Genomic DNA, 18,527 nt, shown 5'->3' on the forward strand with positions numbered 1-18,527 from the left:
CGGGGCAGGGGGGTGAGAAGCCACCCTGCCCCCGCCAGCCGTCACCTACCTGGAGTCGTCGCTTGTTGGTGACTGAAGAAAGAAAGAAAGAGGAGTTTTAATTTCCCAAAATTTTATTAAAAAAGTGATTCCGCCAAAAGAAACATTATTGGAAAGATGAAATCTTGCTGCCGACGGTGCAGTTGGCTCCAGTTTCAAGCTTTATCCCAATAAGAAAGCTTTATTTGCTATATTAAAAGTGTAGAGCTTTTCCACAACATGTTAAGAAAAACTTGACAGAACGCTGATTAACAACCTCAAGATAAAATTATTCCTAAAAAGTAATTTAAGGAGACTGAATCTTGAAAATTTTTGCTGCATCGTTTGCGTTGTAGCTTGGCAGTCATAAACTCATCCCTGCCTCCCTCTCATCAGAATTAATTAAAAAATCTTTAGTTGAGCTATTAACGTTCAGTACATATACTAGCAAAATTGTTTCCTTCAATGTTTTTATGGCATTTTCTTAATAATCCCTAGCAAACATCCTGCCATCTTAACAACCAGTACTTAGTAGCTATGCATACAGAATAAAAAAACAAGAGTTAATTTAATAAAAGATGTCAAACACCGGAATCACTAAGGTTAGATGAGGAATTAAGAGATTTAACAGGAGGCACAGCAGAACTGGACGCCAAAAGGGGCTGAAGACAGAGGTTTTTACCGTGTTGGCTCCTCGTGCCCTGGGCTAGCGCCAGGCAGGTGTGGACCCAGTGGTCCAGGAGCTGGGCTGGCTCCCAGCCCCGCTGCCTCGCCGCCGCTCTGCGCGCCCCTGAAACAAAGGAGAAAAGAGGGAAGTCCCAAAGCCAAGTCAAACCTGTGAGCAGTGTTACCACCAGGCTGAACAGAGAAGATCATCCCGTCAGCAGAGCTCTCCTCGAGTCCAGTAATTCCACCCTGGAAAATGGTGATGCTTTGAAAAGCGGACAGTATTGTTGTGACAGCGAATGGTCGAGCGCAGGACTTATAATTTCTTTTGTATTGTGGTACACTGTGGTACCCTGTTGTACAAAGTGCTCTGCTACATTGTAATGCTAAACATTTGGTAATTAAAAATGTAAAGAGAAAAGTGCTTTTTTCCCAAGCTCAGATTTGATTTAAGAGTAATTATCCTTCAAAGCTCTTTTATTAAACGCTATTAAAGGTCACCACAGAATCATACAGGTTTCTCTGTCAATGGAGTGTAGGTTGTTTTGTGCTCTGTTCTATGTTACAGCACACGTATATGGAACATACGGGCATTACCTGATGTTCATTTTACGGAAATTCCTCTAATTGTGACTTATACCTGTATTCACACCACTGAGCTGACGCTACTCTCTCAGAATAAGTTCCACCCTGGAAAACCAACCTTTTGTAGCATACCATTGCCAAAGCTATATTCTTTCTAGTTACATCTGTGTCCCTAACCGGAGGAGGACTGGATGTTCTAGGCCTGCTTCGTTCTTTTTGGTGAATTAGTTTAATATATATGAGAACACACGAGAAGGAGCTATGACTGCATTAAGGGTTCAGTGTTCATCAGTAGGCAGGGTACTGTTGATAAATATCCCCAGCTAAATTAACAAGTCTTGTCCACGTTTTATTTTTAACTGGCCCCTCAGACTGGCATTAGATCACCAAAGGAGAGATCTCAACAAGAACAAGTCATTTATTTTGCGGAGATATTGCAAATAACAATAGCCTCTTGACTGCTCCGGCACCAAAAAAGCCCACATTCATTAAAGGAGAGCAAGACAGACTGAAACCCAGCTCCCGTGTATGGCCAGTGAGTATATTAAGTACCTGGCAGATGGTGTTTACAAAGAGGAGGGCTCACTCTGTCCGCCCACAATCGTGTTGCTGTTTGGAGCTGGGTCAGTCCCTCGGGGGGCAGGGCAGGGTGGTCTGAGGAAGATTTACTTGCCAAAAAGACCATCATTCTTAATATGTCTTTACAGATTACTTGCCAAAAGGACCATCATTCTTAATAAGTTTATCTGGGGGTTTAGAATGAGCTCACTTGTTCTGGTAGGTTTCAAAGCTGATCTGCTCCCCTTTCCTTGAGGCAGTGAATTTTGATTCTGAATTTAACACATTGACTTTTATTGACCAAAACTGACTGCAGATGTTTAGGAATCCTTATCTGTTGTTTAATCTATTGTGAAATCAAAGTTAATTTCTGAAGTAAGGACCTTAAAAGCACTCAGCTAAAGGTTGCCACTGACACTGTTTCATTGCTGAGCCGTGTCTGGTAATCTCACAATTAGTTTATGATATTTACCAGTGATGCAGTCCAGCAGGAGCTCTGCTTGAACTTGCACAGATGCAGCAGTAGGATCGAAGCAATAAATCTCCTGAATCAAATTGTCATCAAGTTTCTGCAATGCAGAGAACAAAAAGAGTCAGGTGGCAAGTGAAGAACTCAAGAGAGGGGCTACAGATTTAAAGATGACCAAGTCAAGCATATAGGAAATCTGTAGGTAATGAATTATGTCACTGCCAATTCACCCTTGGCAAATTCCAGTACATCTTCTTGGGGGAGGAAGAACGGAAACCCAAGTCTCAACATTTTGAAGTCTCACCAGTTTACACTGGCTCCAGTTCTCTGTCTCCTCTGAGCCCTTCCAGTTTGGATGGAGAAGCAACAGCGCAGCCTTCACTATGTTGTGTACCGCAGCTGGAGGTTCTGCATAGCTCTTTATTTCAGCAAAGCTCTCAGCATCGAGTTTCTGGACACACTCGCGCAGGTCCTGCAGCATGAACTGGTGGAACAGAATCCCTGCATGCCTCAAATTTGCCGTATGTTCTGCCTCTGAAATCAAAAGCAAACTTTTCAAGAAGTTTCTCAGAAACATCTGCTACTCAAGACTTATGTTATCGACTGAAAAGCTCTGCCCTCTTTAGGATTAACTCTTTGGCTCCTTGACTGAGTGGTTGGTTTGTATACAGCCCAAGCATCCTATGAAACTTCTAAAAATGGGTATGTGCTTGAGAAGGAGACAAAACTTGCCCCAGGGGCAAGCAGAGGTCCATGAAGGGTTCAGGCATGCAGGTAATTCTGGAACTGTGACATTCAAGTTCTTTTGATCTTAGTTGGGGCAGGTCTGAGGAAGACATTCTAGATCCCTGAAGGCAATAAAGCACCTTGCTTAACACCTTTGATTTCAATGGGACTTGGGCGCAAAAATCCTGTGAACTAGAGCCAAAATCTAGATATTCTGTTTAATTTAGGCTTGCCGAGGAGTAGTTTACGTGTACCAACGGGTCGTATTTGTCTTTCCGTATTTGTAGGAATTATATTTTAGATGTGGTTTTACTGAGATTCCTAATTTCACCCCTAGAAAATCTATTTTGGCTCTGTATGCACAATACCGAGTACGTCGGTTGGTTCTGTTTCCTCTGAAGACATCTCCAGTATCTCAGAGCAGGCAGCTTGGGCTATCTTTAGCATTTTCTGCAGGTCTTTGTGTTCATGAGGGGGTAATTTCTGGTGGCGTCCAACGCTGATATCAAATATCCCAAAAGCTTGTCCTGAGAGGTCACGGAGAGGTACTGCAATGTGATGTTCTCCACAGACAGACGTGCGAATGGCCTCTGAACTGTCTACGCACTTAAATAGGTAATCTCTGAAATGAGAGTAAAGAGAGGAAAATGTACTAGACTCTAGCATTCCGGTTTCTTTTGGTAATTTATTTAGCATATTTTAGTAAGATGTTGTTCATCTCTTGTTGTTAAAACAAAGGTATTACATTTCTAAATCATTGTTTATTTCCTTGAACTGAAATATGCACAGCTTTAAGTATCATTCAAGCCATATAAAAAAAGGAGAAAATAGCATTGTGAAACACAACATTGCTTAGCCAAGCCAATTGCTGAAAATCATGAGAGTTTAACAAACCTTGCTATAAGTTTCCTTTTTATAACCATGTTGATGTTTGTTCTATAGAGTTTTATAAAAAGTAAAAGCATCTGCTGGAACAGCAAAGGGCTGTTCAGCCAACTTTGACAGGGATGACATGCTTAAAAGACAAGTCTGTGAGGATCTTGGCAGTGGAAGGAAACAGATAGTTGAAGGAAATGAGACTAATATGGCCAGGAAAAAAGACAGATTATTCTAAAGAGCAAAATGGTGCAGTGTAGGCTCTAATCCCGCAAACCTTTCAGAGCAGACGTGGAGCTTGCTTGGCAGCTCAGCTGATAAGCATTAAGTTGAAAGTTAAGTTTTTGCAGGCCTAAACTCAAAGAGAAAATACTCCTCACTCCTTCATAATTCGGTATCACATGTATATGCACCAGAAGCCTCGATAGCGAGAAAGCTACGAACACTCTTGCAGGGCTGCATTACCGTGGGCTTTGTGTAACGCGGATCATGCCTGATGCAGACTAGAGTCTAGGCCCAGAGGTGACTAGAGGTGCTAGAGCCTACCTTGAGAGGTTTTCTTTTCTGAGGAGAAGAACGGGAGAACTATGAATTTCTTTCTGTCCTGTATTATCTGTAGTAATCATCTTTCGCAAAGCGTAGTCACATGTCTGCCAGAGAGAAATGGGAGGTTGAGCTGCATCCAAGAAAGGAATAGCTATTTTGAAGCTTGGAAAGGGAGGAAAATACTGCTTAAAGGAAAATCCCGTGTACATTCAAGTACAATGGTATGGTTTAAAGACATCTCCCTACAATGCTTGGTTTTATTCCCAGAGTGTATTGCTCAAAGTGCATGAAGAATGTGCCCTGGACCTCCCTCAGCCAGACTATTTAATCCACCCTGAGGCTCCACACTGAGGAACCCACAGGCCAAGAAGAGGTTTCCCGTCTTTTTCCCATCCCCTCACAGTCCTCTTTCTCATGCCAGGTTTGTGTCAGTGTGCCTTGACATGTGAAAAGCTCAGAGGGGAGCAAGTGACCTGGCTATCAGGCAGCTAACAAGGGAACAGTGCAGAGCCAGGAATGACAACAGAAAGCTGCCAACATAAACCATGCTTATCAGAGGAAGCAGCTGAATTATGGCTACAGCAGATGTCATACGGTCTTCGTGATGACACAGGATCAGTCCTAAATATTGCATACACTTTTCATCTTCTTAACTCACTTGTCCATGAACTGACAAGCTTCCCAGGGCCCGAGTGCCTGCTGAACAACTGGAATATGATCTGCAGGGTGGGGGGCTGCCTTTACGAGCTGGCTGATTGGTAGCAGCAACTTCCTGAGTTGTATTTATGTCTTGGCTGCTGATATTAGCTCAGAATAAAGAGCTAATACATTAGCTAAGGCATTCTTTTTTTTTCATATAAAATAGCATAATTCTGACATGCGCAGAATCTCCACAAAGCAGCAAAGCTTTAGCTGGGACTTGCAGTGTTGGCTACCCTACAGACGGATGGATGGATGGATGGGTGGGTGAATGGATGGTTGGGCGGGCAGATGGATTGCTCTATTGGTTCTATGTAGCTGTGAGCATTGAAGTAGGATAATAGTCCCTTTTCCCGTGGCAAAGCGGCTACACTAGCAGTGCTGTTGAATTGTTGTACATGGGAGGATGAAAAGAATGAAGAGTGGGAACCTTCCCTTTCTACCTTTGTAGACCTTTCATTGCACAGGCACAAGAATCTCAGGCAGGCTTCAATTTTTATGGTAAAACCACTGGGAAATCGCAGGCAGCTAGAAACGGCAGGTCCTCCCTGAAGTAGCCCTGTCAGCCCCTGACTATTACAGGCCTTTTCACTGCAGTATCCTGCGTACCTTGTCTTTGCCAGGCTCCACCAGGTACGTAACAACGGTGTGGATGCTGGGTGCCCTGGGATACAACCAGTCCAGAGCAGTAACAGTCATTTGTAGAACATTTTCCAGCGTACAAATATGGTGGTAGGCTTTGCTGAAGGCATGAGAAACTCCCTGTGAAAGCAGAATGCTCCAAATGAGCCAGACAGTTCTATATGATTTGGGGAAATGTTCATGCAGCAAAATGAAGCAGAATGGTTTTAACAAGTTACTTTAATCAGAACTTGTAAAGCTGAAAAGTGACTGTGAAATGTCCCTTATCAAATAATGCTCAAAAACTCCGGAGTCCCCAGGTCACAGCCAAGTCCTAAACCAGACAAAGTTGTTGTTTAGTGGAGATAGCCAAATTCACTGGTAATGTTGGCTTACTGCGCTCCCTGCTGCCCAGATGCTGCAGACACAATGAGGCCGGCTCTAAGCGTCCCAAAGAAATCCGGACTGCTGTTGCTTATAATTAGTCCATCATGGAAAAAGTAAGGTTTTGTGACGCTTTATGGAAACAAACACAAGTGTGAGGTTCAGAGCTTCAGGAAATTAAAGCTACTATCTTCGGGCTTTGCACAAAAGTGCAATTGATTTACTATTCAGGAGAAGCTTAAATTAATTATTGATGAAGTGATACCTGGTAATCAATTACAGATAACATGCTAATCAGTATGATACTGATAAAGTGTTCTGCTCACACCACTTTCACCATATACCGTAAAAAGGGGTACACATTTATTTTCTTAGTTGTACATCTTAGGTTTACTCAGAACGAACATGTAAAATTCAGGTGGTCCCTACACAGCTTTTTGAAGAATGATCTAACAGACTGCTTTCTGGTGGTGCCCACCTGGTAGAATCTGATCTCATGGGTCAGAAAGATGGTTTTCTCACACTGGTCCCGAAGAGTGTCAACTCCTAGAATGCCAAAGGCTCTCCAGCAAGCGTCGTGCAATGGCAGTACCAGGAGTGAACCTTTTCTCTCCTCCACTGGGCGGTCATAGTTCCAGAAGTGGATATTTCCATGGAGCTGAACTCTTGGAACATGGATTGGCTTTCCCTCTTCAACAGCTGCGAAGCTGAACAACAAATTTATGACCATGTTTGTTCAGAGTAGCAGAAAACCTTTAGCAAAGCAATAAATAATGCAGCTTTGATCTCTCCCGGCTTTTTGGCATCAGAGAAGGAAGGTGTTAGCTCCATACTCCAACCACACCCAGAAATACCACATTTACCACTTGCATCCCAAAGACAACAGTGATAAATAAGGCTCTTTTCATCCTCAGGACATTTTAAAAACATCAACAAATGAATGTAATGATAGGGAATACAGAAGTGAGCAGCAGTTACATTTAATAGGTTAGAAGAAGCAATATTTAAAGAAAGAGACAAATATGTCTAGCTTCTGGAAACGAGAAGTAAAGAGGCATGAAAGTTGTTTATAGTGTAAACACTAGGGAAGGAAAGGCATTGTTCTCAAAAAGTATCCTGTGGATGTAAACTGCTGTAAGGGAATTAATTTTTAAAGAAGAAAGGCCCAATATAATAGATTTTTCCTAAAGGGTGAGATTTATTAGACTGTGAGCTAATCTCCCCAAGGAAAGGAGTGAAATCCCAAACAGAGCAGTTCTAAGTAGACCATGCAAAGTATAAGGGCACGTGTATGATAATCAATCATCCCACAACAGTCCCTGAGGAGATTTCCTCTCTGGAGTGCTCTGTTCCCAGTGCTCCCCAAACACTGCCTGGTACCCCTACATTCTAAATATTTTTGAGAAAATGAAACTGTTATTTATGTCTTTTCTTACCTTACTCCTTTCATGTCTCTGTAAAGTATCTTGTTAAGAACATACGGAGCATCATCTGCAGTACATGCCACATAGCGTAGGAGAAAGTGTCCCCGCTCTGGTGAGGGCTGGTTCTCTTCCAAAAGGGCAATATATGCGCTGATCTTCTTGTTATCCCCATGGGCTTCTGCATCCTAGCAACCAAACGTTTCCCATTACATTATGTACGTTAGCCATTGGCCATTGCACTTATTTCATCTACTTAGCGCTTGTCTCATTTTTGCTGAGATGTTGTTCTGGGTCACAGATTTTGTATGTCATGCACCAACTGCATGACATGTGTGTGTCTGTGCTGTGATCGTGTCTGACCGGTACGCTCTGTCGCAAGCGAAAACACTTCGTATTTTGATTGGCAAGGAAAATGGGTTTCTTTTTTTCCTGCTGCTAATGGGGAGCAGTTCATATAAAAATAATCCCAATTATAACCTGTGTCTAAGCAAAACTCCTTCTCTGATAGGACGTTCCTTTGGAACAATCAGACAAACAAGTGCCAGGGTTGCTATCACACACCTAGGCAATATTGTAAGAGCACTTCAGCTACCATGAGAGAAGTTTTGCTTTGAGGGGGCTTTAACAATCTAAACAATCTAATCTAACAATCTAAAGTTGCAGCTGCAATTTAAAAATGAAACTATCTATCTCCAGTACAAATTAATGATCTTTGTCCCATGCCGAGTCTGGCGTGTTTCATTTCAGAAGCTCTAAAACTAGAACTAAAACTAAATCTAAAACTAGATTTCCAGATTTGATCTGAGTCAGCCCTTCAAAAAGTGAGACATATTATCCATGAGATGCACCCTTTATTGGCAAAGCATGGTCAAGAATTCGTGTATTGCAGATCTGACCTGTGACTTTTTCTGTGCGTAACCATGTTCTCTTCCCAGCACCAGCTAAGTGCAGAAGGCACAAGGAGACCAGCCTCAGACCAGCTTCCCATGCCACCTGCGAGTCCCACTCAAATGCATGGGGGTTTGCAGTCAGTGTCACAATCCCAACACAAACGATTCTTGTGCTCCCTGGGGTGCCTACCTGGGAGAGGGCCTTAAACACCGCTTTGTAAACCGCTTCCATGCTCGCTCCACTGGTCTCAGCTGCTTGCTGGATATCACGCAGCCATTTCCTCCTGGTTAAGCTTTGCAAATACTCTGTGTGACTTCGTTCCACACTTGCGGTCAGAAATTCCACCAAGTTGTCAATAGCTTCATCCCCATCGCCAGTGAACTCGGAAGCAACTAACTCAAGGAAAGTCTGGAATGCCCTTGGGGATAGCTTCCCCACTCTGCTGAGCTGTGGGTAACGGGAGCAAAGGTGTTGCTTTGCTAGTAGAAGAAAAAGCAAATAAGACAGGGACAGTCTATTTGAATAAAATGTTTTACTTGTGCAAAGTATGAATCAAGCGCTAAACTGACTTTGGGTGGAGTGCTCCAGTCCATCATTCTGGGTTTCTTCCAGCTACCCTCTAAATGTAAGTTGTCACCCTGACAGGTAATCTGCAGCTTCAAGACTGAATGCACCTTTTCCTCGAGATGCCTACTTTCTCACCTACTCAGAAAGAAACCTGCACAGCATTGCTCCTGTGCCCCTTTCATACCTCTGCAGCATACCTAAACAATAAAGGTCAATGGAAAATAGGAAAGCTGCTTGAAGTTATCAAAAATCAAAGGTATCTTCACGTCAGAACCAAATATTATGGACACTTGAGGGGCTGGTGGGACTGGGCTGCTGGTAGGCATTCTGCATACGGTAATAGTAGTTGGGACTTCACAGAAAAACTATTCATCAATCCCATTAAAAATGTGAAGGCCAGAGTCTACAGATAATTTCACAGATCACTCATATTCCTGGATTTGCCATTATATATATACTTGCAGACGTTATATTTTTCTCTTGAGGCCTTCCAAAGTAACTATCTTTCTTAATTACCCTTCTTTAGATGCCTTTGATGAATTATTGAAGTAACATTTGTATTGTGCTAAATCTCATAAACAAATAGCAAAGAAAACAGAAGCTCTATTTAAGTCACACAGAGGTTGGGACAGCGCTCTGGAATCACCTGTACTGCACCAAGGGATGTAGATGTGGAGCAGAAGGAGCAAGAGCGCGTTTAGAAGAATAAATTAGTATGAAAAGCACCTAAAACAATTAAGTGCTGCCTGTTAGCTTCCAGGGGAGTGAAGGAATAAAGATCACCGCACAGAGGCTGCTCCTTCCCATCTTGCACAAGGCCGGGAGTGGAGTCATGCCTCGGTCCCCTTTTTCATGTCCCAGAGATTGCAGCTGGGCTGGCCCACCTACGGGCAAATAAGCTGCAGTAGAAAGGTCTGGCAGAGTTTCCGTTTGCTTGGAGGATGGGGGAATGAGGAATGCCACAAGGCTCAAATTATGATTCCCAAGAATCGCTTTCCCCTATCCACTCATTCTAGTTCACAAACTTCCAATTTGCTCAGAGGTCCTGAAGACAAACGGGATTCACCTTAGACTTGTGATCCTAACAGACTGAGCATGAAAATGTAAATTTACCCCATCGGTTTCTGTCCAGATGTTACTGAAACCAGCAGCCAGCCTGACAGAGCAGCTCACCCCCCCCCCCGTGCCAGCTCTCACCGAGGTTCTGGCTCACGGGGGTGCTCTTGCACAGCCCGTGGAACCGCCGGCAGCGCCTGGCCCTGCGGGGCCGGGCTCCCCCGGGTGCCGTGCCCGAGCGCAGCCCGCCTGGCCGCGCTCCTGGCTGCGCCTCCCGCAGCGCTCCCACGACTCACGCTTTCAGCATTTCTTTTTCTGCATCCTGATTTCAAATCCTGTTGGACTCGAAGAAGTAAAGGAAAGGAAAGAGAGCTATATGTCAAGCTGCTTCCGACTAGCAAAGATATATAGGTAGAAGCGCGACTTCGCCGTTAAGCAGGGAGTATTTTGTGATCAATACGTACAGTGGTCTATAAGGAATAGTGTAATAGGAAATGCTTTGATTAATGATGCACCGGAACGGGCAGGGATCTGCCCTGGTTGCCTCCCAGCACACTCAAGACACGGATGTTTATGGGAGCTGAGAGCCTTCTCCTTCTCCCCCAGAAGTGAGGGGGCATTTTATCACCGATTTTAGCTACATGAGTAGCAAGTACTAACTGGCCCCAACCACGGTGGAGCTGACTGTTAATGCTGTCTTATCCTGCCCATCATCTAAAAACATTCAGTGTTTTTTAATTTAATTTCGGATTTTCTGACAGAACTAGGATGGAGAATTTTTTTATGGTATAAAAATGTTTGGATTTTTGCCTCCACTTTCTCCTCTCTTTGGAGAAAGAGATAAAGAAAGAAATACACGTGAAGTTGAACGTGGCCTGATGAATGCCTTCATTACTGAGCCACAGCATAATGAATTATTTTACCCATTATATCTGTAATGTTACGCTTTTCACTTACAAGAAAAATCAAATAATTCTACCCACTTTCCACTCTGTGTTTTCATCCAGGAGGAGCGCAATGTCTGTGAACCCTTCCCCAAACCTGCAACGTCTTTGAGAGATTAGGTTGAAGCTGCTAGAAATAGTTTTATGTTGCTGTAGGTGGTATTGATTTTGCTATGCTATCTTTCTATTTATTTGTCCTTTAGTTTATGAGCCCTTCATGGAAGGGACTATGTCCTTCTGTATTTCTGTGGTGTGTTCTGGCATGCTTTCAATACAAGAGAGCTGTAAATTGCCAGTTTCTCCTGTGGCGGTGCAGCCGGGAGACAATTAACCGTAGCATGCCAATTCGCTCCCCACCCCACCAGCTGCCTCAAGTGAGCTAAAGGATAAAGAGATTTCAGTTGTTGCCAAAATGAGCCATTCTCAGTAATATGGGGCAGAACAAGCAACATGAAGATACGTGTGGAGATGAATAAACCGGTCCTCTCCACCCAAGCACACATGCAGACATGTTCTTAATTGCTAATACAGTATTTCAAAGCACCTGATGCCCACATGTTAACATGTATGAGGCTGTCAGACAAGTCCAGGTGAACCTGCAGCACTTCTGTCTGACCCAAGTCTACTCTGTCAAGGACCAAATTTGCTAAGTTTATTCAGAGAAACGAGCCACCAAAGAAGTGAGACTCAAAGTTGCTGCCTAGTTCATGAGAGTTGTACAACAGTGTGGATTACTAAAGGCTATTTGAGACCCATAAGGAAAGCTCCTATGAGATATGTTCCTGCAGATAGCACAGTAAAAATGTGGCTATTAAAAATAGCTGGATAACACAGACAGGCTAGACTAAAAGTGCAAAGCGTGTCCTCAGGCTTTATGTGTGTTTTTCACTGCCATATCACACCTATATATTACATGTTACAGCTGAAACAATTTTTCAACACAGCACAATGTCATGAAAGCATTGGGCTACCTCTGACTGGCAATCTGTCGCAGAGGAGTCTCGCGCAGGAGAGGATGGAGCTATGCATTAACAATTAGGTTTGGATAGCTGTTCCTTTTCATTTTATACATCATACCTTGTACGCTTATGACTGCTTGCAAAACCAAAAACTACCGGTGCTTGCCAACAACTTCATTAGCACTGTCGTTGAATGGTTCAAGGCCTACTGTGTTGACATTGTTCTCCCAGAGCAGAGCTGTTTCCTTACCCTTCCTCAAGGCCTCTTTGTCCATCCCTTCCTTGAATGTGCTTAGAACAGCATCCACCTCTTCCAGGTCCAGAAACCCGGATGCATTGTTATCCCACTTTTCGAAAAGTGCTTCCAGAATCAATTTCCGTTGGGCCAAGCGAGACATGTGGTGAACCTACATCAGAGAAACAGCCAGTCTTTAGTAATTCCTGGACACTGATGCTCAGTGTCTACACAAATATGGAAAATACAGTATTTCCTGTGGGTCAGGCCAAATCTGTAAATACACAGCTTAGACCTGGGGATAAATCATTAAACCTGGGAGATATTTAGAAACGCTAAAAACAGCCGACAGTTGAGTTTTACCAGGTAGAATCAGCACCGCAGGGGGTTATTTCCCAGTGAACAAATGAAACCCGTGCTGGATCTAAGGTGAGATCAACTCGGGTAAGTGCAAGTTTCCCAGAATACAAATGTCTTCCCAGCAAGAACTAACCACAGCCTTGTTAGTAACACCCAAAGATGTGACAGTTTGTATTTCCATACATTATTATTTTGCTCGTGCTGCCCTGAAGTGTGTGGGCTCCAAGCAAACGCATGTACAATTTGTCCTTTAAACACAGTCTTTGCCCAGCATACAGTGATAAATGGCTGGAGTGGAATTCTCTCAAAGGCCAAAATACTGGCAGTGTGTGTTGTGTTCAGCGTGAGGACAGTAGAGCCGTCAGATCCAATATCTCATCCAAATTAGGTCAGCAGCACAGAGGGAAACTAGGAAGAGGGCTAAGGAAAATGCAGCTAGAGAGGCCACTACGGATAGACCCACCACAAAATATATCTGTACTCTGAAGTGATATGGGCACCCTGGTGCTGTGAGTGAGAGTATTGCTGAAGTGGAATATGCTTTTTCAACACATGGCAAGAGCACCTTGTAACTTAAACACAAAGAAGCATGTGCACATTCACATACAGCCATGCGCATAGCAAAACCTAACACACTTGGTTTAAAATCCTCCCCAAAACATCCCCAACCTCATACGTACATGCCAGTGCAGTAGGTCAGAGATCAGGTTCTTGGCTATTATAAAGGTGAATAAGCAGAATGGAATGTTTTGAGCTCTTTCGCAATTAACTATCAACCTGCTGTCTCACTGAGTCCAGAACAGAGAGACAACAGGATGAGTCTGTCATCACTTCTAGAGCTAAGGGCTAGGGAGGGAGGATCCACATGAAAACAAAGGGCTAAAAGGTCTCTTGAAGAAACAGAGAATGCAAGGCTGCACGTGAATAGCTCTGCCAGCATGATATTAGAAGTTGACTTTGTCAGTGTCTGTAGGCATTTGCTTGGGTTTTGTTTGGACATGGGATCAGCAAAACTTATCAATATTTACTTTTTCTAGCTGTTCCATTTTTTCCTCTTCTGTCTGTTTGTATTCTTCTTTGATAAATGCAATAAGCCTCTTCACAGTAGGCAGAGAAATGTCTTCACCAACAAATGTCTCCAGGAGCTGTACAAACTGTGGCAGGTTGAGGCAGTTTTTATCAAAGGCACTTCTAGGACGAGAAGCCCGACGGTTCTGAATCTCTGCCATGATGGGATGTAAGTCTGAAAGGCAGAAAGCACAGTGTGTTGCAGGAAGCCAAACGCTGGCCTAAAGCCGGCCACGTGGCAGATATCAACACAGTCCCGAATCCTGCACTTCCTATCCAGTGATAAAATGGCTGGATACGGACTCATGCCATGATGACTCGAGGCCTTAATCTGCCTATACTTTTCTAACAGTATCTCTTCAGATTTTTGCTCCAGTCTAGCATGGATGCCATCATACAACCAGGCCAAATCACTGAACACAGGTGAGCTGAAATTCTTTTCTTGAAGTCAGCTTTGGGAAATAGTGTTTGTATTTTCACCCAAACTTTCAGCTCACAGCAGTACTGGCACGTCTGCAGACACTGCCAGACGCTATGCGCCCCAGTGAACACACAACTTGGTGACCAAATACCTGGAAATCTAGTGTTTGCAGACTTCCAGTCCTCTGGAATTCTCTCTCCATAGCTGCTATACCTGCAGCTTAGGTCAGAAGTCAGAAGGTCACCTGGTGAAAGATAAAATGTACCTTGTAATGATACAAGATTTTAAAAAAGACACAAGATACAGCTTTTCTAAAAGACTTTATTTCTAAATATTCTAAATTTCTAAATATTTCTAAAAAAATAAATACATATATCCAAGCTATAGTTTGTGAAGCAGATGAAGAGAGCTGACACGAGCAGTCACCTGACCACGGCACTTCAAACTCCTGGCTAGCTTCAGCTGGAGAATCCTGTCTGTCTGAGTGTGCTGGACCTGCAATTTCAAAAATAAATCTTCCATGAACCAGAGCTCACTAGTCTGAGCACCCTGCTGACTAATGTGTAAAATCTACCTCTGTGTCTCTGGAGTTACTGTTGTTATCAGTAGCTATTTATTTTTACTATCTGGAAATACTGCTTCCTGAAATTCACCTGGTGAATGGTACATTTCTTAAGCCCAGCTAAAAATATCCATTTTAGCAAGAGTAAATAAGATAAATTCTTTTCTGAGATAGGTTCAAAATTATATTTAGACTTCTTGTTTCCATCCACCTTTCTCTCAAAGAGCATCGTACCATCACACCATCATTTCTGCAAGAACAGGGTGGGAATCTGCTCTGAAGATGGAAGCACTGCATGTCCCAGACAATGCGCAGCCAGGGACTGTCTGAATGACAGGTGAGTGCTCTGTACTGGGAGTTAACCACAAAAAGCTGTAGGTACCAGCGGGCTGTACTACCAGCTTTACAGCCCTTTCTGTAATAAGTGTCACTAGGCTGCTCTGGCAACGTAGACCCAGCTCTTGTAGTGTTTTAAACTGTGAGACACGAGAGCGTATTCGCAGAGTGCTAGTAAGGAGGTTGGTCCTTCAATACCTCTTAGGAGATACGCGGTTGCCCGACCACATCCTTCCTAAACAAGGGCCTTTTCACACAATTAAGGAGTATGGTAGTCCTTTGGAAACACAGTGAGACATTAAAATAAAAGGTTCCTGCTATATGATCTCATAATATATCTCCCTATGGGCCATCACAGTCTAAAAATTATTAAAAGTCATTTCTATATATAATGTGCTCAGTCTCCTGTCTTGCTATACTAATATTACAGAGTGAAACAGAACATGAAGTTTCTCCTTATTATAAAAATGCTGCTGCCTCAGAAAGTCCCTGCTTGAATTAAAGTGTCTGCTCAGTGCCTTGAATACCGATCAGCAGCAAAGTGACTCACCTGCCGTCCTGTGAGAGGAGCACACTCCGAAACCTTGGCAGAAAACAGCATGCTGAGAAGACATCAAAGCTATCCTTGTATGTTCAGAAATCACTCACATTTTTTTAATGGTTTTGAAATGGATTAAAAATACACCTGTAGTTAAATTGGTCCAAATGTATATGTTGGAAAAGATTAAGGTCTGCCAGAATAAAGGAGAATGCCTTACCTTCACCCTGGTCTTCTACAAGGTCCTCATCCTTCATTCTTGTCTCTGAGCTTGTCTGTTGGTCAAACTGTCTTCCATGCTGCCTAGAAAAACTCTCTTTTCTTCCAGGAGTTTCTTTCACAACCTTTGCAACTGCAGCATCCTGTTCTGAAGCAATGATGTCCATGACTGCCACAGCTCTGTCTTCTGAGGTCACGGTTACAGCTTCAGGTGCAGGTCCTGAAAATGTGTTGGTTGCCTCTGCAATCAAATTGTCCTCCTCCTGACTAACTTGCCCTTCTGATCTAGGTTCTCTGTCCAAGATATGATAATCTTCTTCCCTATTTGTTTCTGTATCAGGCTCTCCACCCAGGCTAAATTCCTCTTCCTCCACCTGTTTTTCAGATCCAGGTTCTCCATATCTACCAAGACCATACTCAGTAGAGGCTGACCCTGGGAAATCTTCCTCCCGTCTGTCTGCGCTTGCAGATTCAGTTTGCCTCTCAGTTTTGATGTCTTCCTGGAAACTGGATTTCTCACTATGTATTGTATCTCCATCCAAATCACTAGCTTCAAAATCAGTGCTTTTCACTGCTGACGCAGCATCCTCACCTTCCTTTCTCAACTCAGCATCACTTGATTCTGCCGCTTGGTTTTCTTCCTTAGAAATTCCTCCAGTCTCAGCTTCACTCATGCCCATTTGTTCAAAAAGACCTTCTCTGACCCCAGTTCTCATTCTATATGTGCCTTGTCTATTATCATCCACAGGCTGATACGCTAAAATCTCTCCCTCAGAAATTCCTGTTTGAGACAAGACTAACTTTTCACTGAGTTCCTCACAAACTTCCTGGTCATCAAGGGCTCCCCATAAATCTGCAAGCTCAATCTCTTGCAGCTCAATTATTGGCCCTAAAATAAAAAAAAAAAAATTGATAAGTTGATAGTTTGCATTCATTTTATGTTCTCTATTATTGCATAAGGAAATTTTTTTAAAAAGGAAAAAGGTATTCCCTAACAAATACAAACTATCAGAAAGTACGTTCTGCAAACGTGCATCTCAGAAACACAAACCTTCAGAATAATGTCTTTGCCTGCAGAGATCTGCACTTGTTGTGGATTACACCATATTCATTTTGAAATTTATATCATGTTTCATAGTTCTCCATACTAAGAAGGAAAGCTGTAATTTGCCTTGCATTTAATCCTAGCAATTAATTAATGGCCAATATCTCAAAAATATTTTACTTTCTTGTAGATGATTCTATGTGGTTTTCCTTTATCCTTCTATGTTCCTGGAGAAATTTTAGTGTAAACACGAAATTAACTTCTAATATTGCCCAGTAAGAAACAAAGATTGTTTCAGGAAAAGTAGTCTTTCTTTAATCCTACTTCCAAAAAGTACTTCAGAATTTTGTAGGAAGGAAAAGTTTTGGATGCTGAAGCATTTCTGAACATTGCATCACAGTTTGCAAAACGTGTTTGCAAATTATGGTGTGTAGCTCACAGCATTCATTCGTCCTACGGGCTCTGTTCATTTCTGGTAATATTTATAAAATATATATTAACTATACAACCTCATGTGACCTCTAAATGTTTCAGCCCCAGTTGAAACATCCCATATACTTACACTGTCTTGGGTTACAGAATCCCCTCTTAGTAGCCACCGGGCTTCTGTCATAGAAGTCTACCAGCAGGGCAAGTATTTTTTGTCTATCTAAGAGCCCAACCTAGACAAAAAGATTACAATTATTGCTTTTTTTCCTGTGGTTCTTGGGACTTACATCAACATTTGCAGCATTACAAAGGCACCATTAGCTGAGAATTACCTGTGACTGAAAATTATCCATTACCAGAACATCAGTACCAATTTCAAAGAAGTGAATTTATTTCATAGAGGCAAAAATTTCTTCTCTGGGCTTAGCTGGAACCCCTCATGCATATTACTTTGCAGGCACATCCTCTTGCATATTCTTGACAAATTACAGTTGGATGATTGTAGCCACTTCTGCCAAAGGAGTTCTTCATGTAAAGATCAAAGCTTCAACATTTCACACTTTCAAGACAGATATTGATTGCCTGACAGTACTGCGGAAGAATTTTCACATGTTATGGGCCGTGCCGTGTGATGTTAGTGACTGCATAGCGTAGTTTGGTTTTGTGCCCCACCATTTCCTTTGAAGCATGATGTATTGGCAACTGCCTGGGAAAATAATTAGTCCAAAAATCTGAGCTACTGTGACACCCTCCCTAATTTCCTTTAAAAATTCGAACACATTTGACCACAGAGGCGAGAGAGGTATCAGTAGCTCCAGTGCAGAGGAACATACAGAGTTTATTAAGTCCTTGTTACTCGGGGTGAGTGTATGCAGACAATAAACCCAGGAAAAGACAATGAAATGGATCATTTCCAATCAGGAAATTGTAAGTTTAAAGAGCAAAGCAAATCTAAACGATTTCAAGTTTTCCATTTTATGATGAATTCCTGTTATCATTATTTCAGTCCTGCCACCTTTGTAATCTCCTTCTCATTAGCGAAATACAGTAGTTAATTAGAGAACGGATTTACTTAAGTTCATTATTTGTAGCAAGTCGCTTTCCAACTGAATTATTGATTTCCTTTTCACATTTTGTTTTTAGATTAAAAACTGCAAAACGTAAAATTCGCCAAGCTTTTAATTCCTTGTGAACTTTTCCTGCCCTTAGACTGAAGAAATACAGGAAGAAGTTTGCTGCTCTTTTCTGGAAATGAGCTCAAGGTGACTGCGTTATTTATAATCTAAAACCATAATTAATGGCATCAGTGTAAGGAAGAGAGGATT

At 42.5% G+C, this 18,527-nt stretch overlaps 1 protein-coding gene across 1 annotated transcript in view; it reads right to left on the bottom strand.

The window, feature by feature from the left end:
- Positions 1–156: 156 nt before the first annotated feature.
- EFCAB5 (EF-hand calcium binding domain 5) overlaps positions 157–18,527 on the bottom strand; it is a 43,936-nt gene continuing 25,565 nt past the window's right edge. The window contains exons 9-23 of the mRNA XM_054209045.1: positions 17,336–17,435; positions 16,335–16,617; position 16,161; positions 15,730–15,871; positions 13,613–13,827; positions 12,240–12,396; positions 8,653–8,942; positions 7,585–7,757; positions 6,627–6,855; positions 5,753–5,905; positions 4,445–4,548; positions 3,391–3,644; positions 2,601–2,830; positions 2,300–2,396; positions 157–808 (exon numbers count right to left, since the gene is read on the bottom strand). Of these exons, the coding sequence (XP_054065020.1) occupies positions 600–808; positions 2,300–2,396; positions 2,601–2,830; positions 3,391–3,644; positions 4,445–4,548; positions 5,753–5,905; positions 6,627–6,855; positions 7,585–7,757; positions 8,653–8,942; positions 12,240–12,396; positions 13,613–13,827; positions 15,730–15,871; position 16,161; positions 16,335–16,617; positions 17,336–17,435 (2,637 nt within the window). The 3' untranslated portion in view covers positions 157–599. The remainder of the gene's footprint in view (positions 809–2,299; positions 2,397–2,600; positions 2,831–3,390; positions 3,645–4,444; positions 4,549–5,752; positions 5,906–6,626; positions 6,856–7,584; positions 7,758–8,652; positions 8,943–12,239; positions 12,397–13,612; positions 13,828–15,729; positions 15,872–16,160; positions 16,162–16,334; positions 16,618–17,335; positions 17,436–18,527) is intronic.

This window comes from Rissa tridactyla, chromosome 7 (genome assembly GCF_028500815.1).
Source record: "Rissa tridactyla isolate bRisTri1 chromosome 7, bRisTri1.patW.cur.20221130, whole genome shotgun sequence".
In the NCBI taxonomy this organism is placed as follows: domain Eukaryota; kingdom Metazoa; phylum Chordata; class Aves; order Charadriiformes; family Laridae; genus Rissa; species Rissa tridactyla.